Source organism: Oryctolagus cuniculus, chromosome 14 (assembly GCF_964237555.1).
Source record: "Oryctolagus cuniculus chromosome 14, mOryCun1.1, whole genome shotgun sequence".
In the NCBI taxonomy this organism is placed as follows: Eukaryota; Metazoa; Chordata; class Mammalia; order Lagomorpha; family Leporidae; genus Oryctolagus; species Oryctolagus cuniculus.
In genome coordinates, this window is record NC_091445.1 from 79,159,092 (window position 1) to 79,168,009 (window position 8,918).

The 8,918-nt window shown below is 46.9% G+C and overlaps 1 protein-coding gene across 1 annotated transcript; it reads right to left on the minus strand.

The window, feature by feature from the left end:
* Window positions 1-802: 802 nt before the first annotated feature.
* Window positions 803-7,129, minus strand: PLK2 (polo like kinase 2). Its single transcript, XM_002714049.5, has 14 exons — window positions 6,739-7,129; window positions 6,076-6,183; window positions 5,798-5,914; window positions 5,465-5,594; window positions 5,168-5,255; window positions 4,604-4,699; window positions 4,299-4,497; window positions 4,062-4,209; window positions 3,639-3,736; window positions 3,182-3,311; window positions 2,686-2,926; window positions 2,436-2,565; window positions 1,729-1,839; window positions 803-1,594 (listed from the first exon to the last, which is right to left on the minus strand). Exons 1-14 carry the CDS (start codon window positions 6,991-6,993, stop codon window positions 1,403-1,405), a joined length of 2,043 nt encoding a protein of 680 aa, XP_002714095.1. The 5' UTR covers window positions 6,994-7,129; the 3' UTR covers window positions 803-1,402.
* Between the last annotated feature and the right edge of the window lie 1,789 nt (window positions 7,130-8,918).

An 8,918-nucleotide genomic window follows, 5' to 3' on the forward strand; every position in this document is an offset into this window, starting at 1 on the left:
CAAAGTGTTAACATAGTCTTAACAAACCAAAGTGCATTCTTCCCACAGACTACCATTTTCCTTATAGTAGGATAATTAAACAGAAAAATTACAGCTTCTGCAGGTCACTCTGAGTTCAGAATAACAGGATGAGCAACTTCTCTTTACACCTGTCAGAGAGTAGATCCCATTGGAAGAGAAAATCTTGTCAGAGCTGCCTCCTGGGTAACAGTTTAAAAGGTGGACTCTAAACCATAGCTGGGTTTCCATACAACTCCTTAACCACCATGCACCAGAAGGAAAACAAAATAACTTATTTACAAAGTATTTCCGACTACTGGAATGATGCACTAGTACTGCCAGCGGCACTGGAAGTGTTTAGGCAGGTTTTAGCTGAGTAATACATTTAGGTGGTGCATGTATTATACTCCATAGAGTTTTGCCCGTATTAAGATAAACTTCCTGTTCCTTCTGACACTTAATAACAGAAGTGAGTTTACACAAGATTACTCTGCCTTTCAGCTCCCAGCTACGTGAGTTTTGAGCAAATAACACCAGAGAGAACTTTATTTCCATAGAACAGGTGGCTACATTTTGGTTTTTAAGAAGAATGACATTTTTTTGTTATACTCTTCTCAAGTTAGATCCATTCATGAAGTCTGTGATTTTAATTCAGATATTAAAGACTCCCTAGACACTGTGATTAGAAAAATGAAGACTTAACTTCCTTAGTCTACCTCATGTCATGCCAACAGCACCAAGAATCCATTACTGAAGAATGTCATGATCAACAATGTGCTATATTCAAGACAGGAGACCACTGTTTCTGCTTTTTCATCCTTTTTATTGCCATCAGTTTAAAATGGTCAACATAAAAAAAAGAACATTTTGATAATAAATACTGCTCTTTGGGCTGTAATAAATAAAAAGTTTATTAACAAGGAATGCACTTTTCCAGCCACAAATGTCTTCAAAAAAATGAACAACGACAAAAAAATTATATATGGCCACAGTTCACAGTTAAGCAGCCAAAAGCTGCTCTGATTACAGCCTTTAAACAACATGGGAGCTTCCTCCCTTCTCCCTCCTCTTCAGGAAGTATATTCACAGTTCCAAGTCCTCTGGCTGAAATGCTCTCAACAGAGAGAAGTTGAGTCAATGCACCTTTCTGCGAAATTGCCTGAAAAACCTTTCAAAACAGGTGTCTCGAGGGAAACTGCATTTTTGTTCACTCCTGGGATTGTCCCAAGTCGAGAACTGGATGCCTCAGCCGGATCTGGTCCCACTCAGCCCAGCAGGCCACAGAGGAATTGTTTTCGTACCACCACCTGTCCGTCTTCAACATGCTCTAGAGCATTCTGCTGGCTTCCCTGTAGATCTCACAGTGGAAGAGGAGTCCCATAGGGTCCATTCACAAAGTCTCCTAGTTACATCTCTGTAAGAGCATGTTCAGGGCATATTCCATTCGATGCTTCAGTTCTAATGAACAGCCAGACATCAGCAGAGTCGTGAGTCTGAAAGTTGTAGATATCCTATCCTCATTGATGTAAGTAAGAAGGTATTCTTCATTTTGACTACAGATGATTATTTTTGTATGATCATGGTAGAAATTCACCTTTAAAAAAAAGACATGGACATCAGATCTCTCTAAATACCAAAATTAGAAAAGTTTGATCAGTAGTTATACTGCCTAAAAAAAAAGCATGTTTTTAGGACCTAAGCATGCACTTTCCTGAAAAGTTTGGTTACCTGAAAGGTGCCATCATTGAAGAGCATCATTAAGGCCTTATCAGATTTTAGCCACTGAAGGAGGTAGAGCCGAGGTCTTCGAATATCCGTCACACTAGGGAGATCGCCACCCTGCAAGGGATTAGGAGAGAGAGTTGGTGCCCATCAAGATTGTGTGGTGTGTACTCTAAGAAAATGCCTCTCAAACTTAGTAGGCATCAGAATGGCCTACACATCCCTGGTCCCACCTCCCAGAGAGTCTGACTCAGTATATCTAAGGTAGGACATGAGAATCTGTACTTCCAATGAGCTTCAGACTGATGCAGATGCCACATGTTTGTGGAGTACACTTTAAACATCAGTGCTCTTGGGGCCAGCGCTGTGGCACAGCAGGTTGAAGCCTTGGCCTTAGGTGCCAGTATCCCATATGGGTGCCGGTTCGAGTCCCAGCTACTCCACTTCTGATCTAGCTCTTTGCTATGGCCTGGGAAATCAGTAGAAGACGGCCCAAGGCCTTCGGCCCCTGCACCCCCATGGGAGACCCAGAAGAAGCTCCTGGCTTTCGGTCCACGCAGCTCTGGCTGTTGCGGCCATCTGGGGAGTGAACCAGCAGATGGAAGACCTCTCTCTCTCTGTCTCGACCTCTCTCTGTAACTCTTTCAAGTAAATAAAATAAACCTTAAAAAAAAAAAAAAAAAAAGTCAGTGCTCAAAAGCCGTGCTACTTACATCCATGAGATTCTCCTCCATGTAATGAGAAAAGTATTTCAGCACCGTCACTTGACTAATGAACTGTTCAGGGGCATCTGTTGCTGGGAAAACAGAACACTGGCCAAGCTCTGCATAATAGTGAACTGTTCTAGAAAAGAGGAATGATGGGGAGAGAAAAGAAAAAACAACAGGAGTTAGTTATTGCTTTTAGATTTCTTTAGTGCAAAACTAGGGAACCAACTGGATTTCGGTCATTGAATACACTTACTTTTTGTCCGGAAGGAGGCTCATGTGAGCACCGTTGTTGAAGAGGACTCCAACTGTGTGGTCTGAGAGCTGGTACCCAAAGCCATACTTGTTAGAGTAATCGACCCATTTGGTGACCCACTGAAAGGATGTGCTCAGCTGCTCTTTGGGAATGCAGTCAGCTGCTGGCATGTTTTCTAGACATCCTCGAAGCACTCTTGCCACAGTGTCTGCAACACTTCCCATGGTACTGTCTTCAAGGCCTGAAAAGTCAAAGAGAAGCGTAAGTTCAAAAATATTTACTAACAAAAACTCAGGTTTCAGTAGATGCTAAGGGTCCCTCCACTGATCCTAAAGACAAAGAATTCAGAATTATTCCTGTCCTCTTCCATCCTCTGTTTTTGCTTCTTTTGTGCTAAATGAGCTACAAAATAATGGACTTCAGTTATCTAGTGCTCAGCATGGCATGTGTTTATGTATCAGCTTCGTTATTTAAAATGCGGCCAACAAGCACTTACATTCACTACTGCTGCTGCAGCTGCCCAGAGTCCCTCTGACTATCATGCGGATAGCATCTCCTATCTGCTGTTTGTTCTCCACCGCCGGTGTTCCAGTTCTCGCAACCATGGTGGTAGGTGGCTGCAGCTCCTTCGGAGAGAGAACAATCAAGCAATGAGTGAAGTATCTGCATTCACTTAAGGTTGAAACTGCAACTTTAGATGAGACTGTGGCAATTGCTTTTAGGGAGAGTTTATCAAAAAGCAGTGGACACATGCCAGGCAATAGAGACTGCAGTAACCCAACTGCATGCATTCTTAAACTAAAAGATGACATCTTTCCTTTCAAAGGGTTGCAACAAAATCTTTCAGAAAATACAACATGCTTGAGCCATGATAATTACAGCTCAAGTGCTACTTAACAAAGAATGGAAATGACTTAAAGCGTTTATAACCATTTTATGCTTTCCCAACGTACCTCATCTGTCCTATGTTTGCTGGGTTGCTGAGTTATTGAAGTCTTTTTCAAGTCATGCCTAAGCTTGTAAATTTCTTCATCTTCTTTAGACACTCTATCTGCAAGTCAAGAGAAAGATGTAAGAGCATTAGTATCTCTCAACAAAGTAGGGACAAGCTCGCCATATTCCCTCCCTTTGCATTATTAACTAGCTTGTGAGCAATCAAGGCAAAAACAGTATCTTATCACTACCATCAGGTGCAATTATTCAAGAAGCACATTCTAATGTTTACAACACCATTTCAGGTGTGGATTATGCTATAAATATCAAAGGTCAATTGCATGCAAATGTACTAAATTATACTAACATGAAATTCCCTATAGTTTATCAGTCTTAAACATACTATTGGATTCAGAAGAAGAAGGAAAAGTCTTATAACTTACTGTGTGTGTCAATATATCTTGCTTTATCTTTTTTGCCACCAAAAAGAGCAGCAGCCGCTTTCTTAAAGAAATTCTTAGCTGGGCTTGATAAGTGGAAATCTGGAACTGTATGACAACAGCTAGAAGAAAGCTTGTCCGGAGTGAAGCCCTGTGGAATATTAGAAAAGACCCTCAGTAACTTGTTGAGTAACTGGGAACAATGACACACAGTAAGAAAGACATAAGGAGTGCACCAACCTGCAAAAAAAAGTCATGCCGTATGATGTCATCCAAACTGGGACGATCCTCTGGGTTTTTGGACAACATGCTAGCTATTAAGTGCTTCGCAGGAGCCAGCAGTGAAGATGGCATTGTATACCTAGCTTCTCTTATGCACCTGTAGGTTTCTTTCAGATTTGTGGTTTCAAATGGGGGCCTTCCTAGTAACATTGTATACCTGTGTACAAAGAAACACATCTTTAGGAATGGCCAGTAAGCCACTCTTTCTGATAATTAAAATCCAAGCCAAGGTTGCTTTTCAATCATCCTGGTCCTGTACTTACATTACACAGCCTAATGCCCAAATGTCTGATTCACAGCCATGCCCTTGTTTGTTGAGGACTTCAGGAGAGAGATAATTCGGGGTACCGCATATTGTTCTGGAAAGACAAAATACCAAGATCTCATTAGGAACTGTTCCACCAGTTAACCTAAGTTCTCTGCAGGCCACTTGGGATATATAATGATTATATTGACATTATATTGGATTTCTATTTAGCAACATTTGGCTTTTGGTATTTGAACAATTGACATTTGACCGAGTGATTTCCGGCAATTTTTTTAAAGATGCATGTACAATTTTTTCAGTCCACATGACAAAGTGTTTTCAACCATTTTGATATCTCTCAGGCAAATACAAGTGTTCCCTCATTGCTTTAATAATCGACTTAGAGGCATAATGTACCTTGTCTCATCTCATCAATGTACCTTGTCTCAGCACTTAATAACTGTTTCTTTCTTTAACATTGTTGTGGCTTATAAATTTTGACAGCAAGTGGTCATATCCAGAATAGTAACTGGGAGGTATTCCACAGAACCCTAACAGGACGTGGCTTTGGAACTCTTACCTCCTTCTGTGTTCCAAAGGTTCCAGCCTGGCTGCCAATCCGAAGTCCCCGACTTTCAGCTCCATGGCTTCATTAATAAAAAAGTTCCCTAGATGACAAACAAAACAGAACAAAACATGAATCCCTTTGAAAAGGCGTCCAAGTGCTACACTCACAACCACGTTAGGGGCAGTCACCCATTCAGAAGGAAGCCTGCAGAGGCTGGATCCCAAATAAGAACGTTAATGTGTAAAAAGGAAGCCAGCGAAGAAAGGAACAGCTCTGTCTATGTGTTAGCATCGAGGGGCCAGGGCTCACCTAGTTTGAGATCTCTGTGTAAGATTTCTTGCTCGTGAAGGTACTTGAGTCCAGACACAATCTGCCTGAGGTAGTATCGGACTTCTGGCTCTGTCAACACCTTTCTTGCTTTCAAGATGTGAGCCATCGACTGGGAAGAGGAAAAGGGCAAAAGAGAATCTGTCAAACAAAGTTACCAAAATCAGTGAATTCCTTTCACAGGGAGCGTAGGGAAGCTTCATGTGGTAGTACAACAGCCAGTGCCACCGCTAGAATCCCAGATCAAGTGCTATCTGAATGCCATGCCCGGATCCCAGGGAGCGAACGGACTAGTAGGAAGCAGTTAATGCTTACCCTTCTACTGCAGTATTCCAAGAGAATGTAAATGTTTTCTTTGTCTTCAAAGTAGTGGTAAAACTGCACGACGTGCTTATGGTGAAGAATCCTGTGAAGCTCGATTTCTTTGTCAATCTAAAAATAATAATAATAATAATAAGGCAAGATAAGGCTGGCTAGCCTCCCATCAGCTCTGAAGAGCGGGTAGGTGCTTACACATGCAGAAGACATTTTCCTAACAGGGTAGGGCCATCCGTGCACACAAAGAAAATACTTTACTCAACAGTCATACACACCTTTTCCCTTTGATGAGGTTTAGCTACTCTGCTGTGCGGGATGATTTTTGCAGCGTAGACTTTGTTGTTTGTCAAATCTGTCATCTCGTAACATTTTGCAAAGCCACCCTGAAAGGAACAAAGCCGAGAGGGAACTGAGTGTGGCAGGAAAATGGATGGCAGAGCGTGACAATAAGTAACTAAATCATCGCAAGAAAAGCAAAAAAAACATCGGGGGCGGGAAGGGTGGACCGGAGGTGCAAGCCAGCGGTTGCAGGACCTCCGCGAAGGGAAACACATTCCTGGAAAGACCAAGTTCACACCGTCTCCCTGTACCAAGGGGGAGCTCTATGGAGGAGGCTGGGGTGGGGAGAATTTAAAAAAAAAAAAAAAAAAAAACGGTGTCTGAAGAGCCAGGTCAGAAAAATCCTCTGGGGACAGGTGCGGGAAGCCCTGCCTTCGAATGTGCCCGGGCTTCGGCAAAGGATGGAAGAGCCGAGCCCCAGCGCCGCCGCCAGGGCACCAAACCCGGAGGGCCGCAGCCGAGGGGCCCCGGTCACGCGAGGCCGGACCCTGGGGAGGCTGCGAGGTGGCGGGGCTCGCGTCTGGCTCGGCTCGGAGCAGCCCGGGCAGCACCGCCCGCCCGTCCGCCCGCCCGGCCGCCCGCCGCCCGCCGCTCATCACCTTCCCCAGCACTTTGCCCCGGCAGTAGCGCTTCCCCGTCGTAGGATCCACGATAATCCGCGAGATCTCGGGCCCCGAGTGCGAATGGTGGTGCTGGTGGTGCGCGGCCGCCGGCGGCACCTGCGCCTGCGGCTCCTCGGAGACCTGCTGCGGCCGCTTCTTCTTCGAGTCCCCGCCGCTGGCCTTGCCCAGCGCCTGCTCGCAGATCTTGGTGCTGGCGGCCGGCTGGTAGGTGATAGTCCTCAAGAGCTCCATGGTCGCCTCGCCACCCCTTACCGCCTCGCTGCCGCCTCCGATGCCCGGACACACGTCCGAGCCGGCCCCGTGCCTCGAACCCCAGTCCCTGCCACCCGCCTGCGCCCGTCACCTGCTCCACTTGTGCGAGTGCGAGCGCTCGGCGGAGACTTATATACCGGCCGCGAGGGAGCGGGGCGGAGACTCCGGGCGATGTGTGACATCACGGGAACCGTCCCGCCCACTGGCCGCCCGGGCGCGCGGGTCGGGGAGCCCGGCTCCTCGGACTCGGACCTCGGGCGCGCTCGCCGCGACCCCGGCGGCACCCAGCCGTCGGCGGGGCTGCCACCGCGCCCTTGCAATGCCCCGCGCTTCGGCGTGAATCAGAAACCTAAGGGCCGCGGGCCCCCCGCCCCGCACAGCCCTTCCCCGAAGCCCACGACGCGACAGCGCCTGGGTCGAGGCGCGGGTAGCCGGAGCCCTCAGCGGCCGTCTGCAGCGGGCCGGGGGCCGTCGCCCCAGGCGCTCTCTGCACCGGCTCTGGTCTAGTTGGGGGCGGCGTGGCGAGATCCGGCCACGCTAAAGGCAGGGCATGCGCGCGGGGCCCCATCGGCGGCCCGGCGGCCTCTGGCCCCCACTCCGACCTCTGTCCGAGGTCAGGGCCTTAACCTTGCAGAGCCAGCGGGTCTGCGCTCCGGCCGGGCTCGTGCCTGGGATAGAGGAAGAAACGAGGGCAAGATCGCCACCCCGTGGAATCTTCTAGAAGTGCGGTTAACGGCCGTGGTTAACCACATCCTGGGAATTTACTTTTTAAACAAAAAAAAAAAAAATAATAAGTTTTTTTTTTTTTTTTTGACGGTGGTGTCGAAAGAGTTACGGGGGCGGGCGTTTGCTTTGCGGTTAAGGTGGGGAGGGGGCGGGCAGGACCCTTGCGTCCCACATCCGAGTTCCTGGGCTGGATCCCGGCTCCAGACTCCTGCTTCCTGCTGGTGTGCACCCTGGGGGGCAGCAGGTGATGGCTCAGGACTTGGGTCTCTGCCACCCACGTGAGAGACCTGCTCGAGTTCAGGCTCCAGGCTTCCGCTAGGAGTCGTAGGTATTTGGGGGAATGAGGGGGACCAGGGAATGTGGTCCCTCCCTTTCTCCATCTCAGTCTGCCGCTCAAATTTTTGAAAGCAAGGAAGGGCGGTGTTAATTACTCAGGACTGTTTTATTTATTTTTGTGATTGTTACTTTTTTATTTAATTCCAGAGAACAGATTTTTCATAGGTAATGATTCCAAGAAGACAATGATACGTTCCTCCCCCCCTCCCTCCTTTTTCTCTTTCATTTTTTGTGATCATATACCTTCAGTTTATAACGCCGGGCGCAGTGCTCCGGTACACCAAGAACGCTACAAGTTAAAGGTAGATAAACCCCTGTTCCGCGTGTAGAACACAGTCAAGTCACAAGATGTCAGTTAACTTCGAGATACGTTAAGCTGCGTTTTTTGTTTGTTTCTGTACCCTATGTATTAGCTACAACCATTCAGAGAAAACATATTTGTCTTTTTGGGTCTGGCTTATTCTTACTCTCAGTGGGTTACTTAGAACGCTTTGTTCAAGTGTAGCTGCACCCCCAAATCTTTGCAGGTGGAGGGATTGGTAAGGCAAAGGGAGGTGCAAAGGCAAGTGAGCTGAAACAGGGCTGACTTTCCTATTTCCAGACTTCAGTGTTCGGTTTTCGTATCCTAGCAGCCTACTTTTTCCTTGAGGCAGTGACAATAATGCTTATTGCGCACTGTTCCGTATTTTTGAAATGCCTTATTTAATAGCACAATTCTGAGTGGGAAACATGGTTATTGTAGAATTCTGCCCTTCAGAACTCTGGCTGGCATCCTGGAAATGAGAGAGATGGACCAAGAGCAAGAAACAGGGTTGTTTTATTAGCACGTGTGTACATGGGAG

Bases quoted from the DNA above. Each gene is read 5' to 3' on its own strand.
- PLK2 (XM_002714049.5), bottom strand. From the start codon at position 6,993: ATGGAGCTCTTGAGGACTATCACCTACCAGCCGGCCGCCAGCACCAAG. The intron at 2,566-2,685 runs GTAAGTGTATTC...CCTCTTTTCTAG, and splicing joins AGCCTCCTTCCGGACAAAAA to AACAGTTCACTATTATGCAG. The intron at 1,840-2,435 runs GTAAGTAGCACG...AATCCCTTGCAG, and splicing joins TGGAGGAGAATCTCATGGAT to GGTGGCGATCTCCCTAGTGT.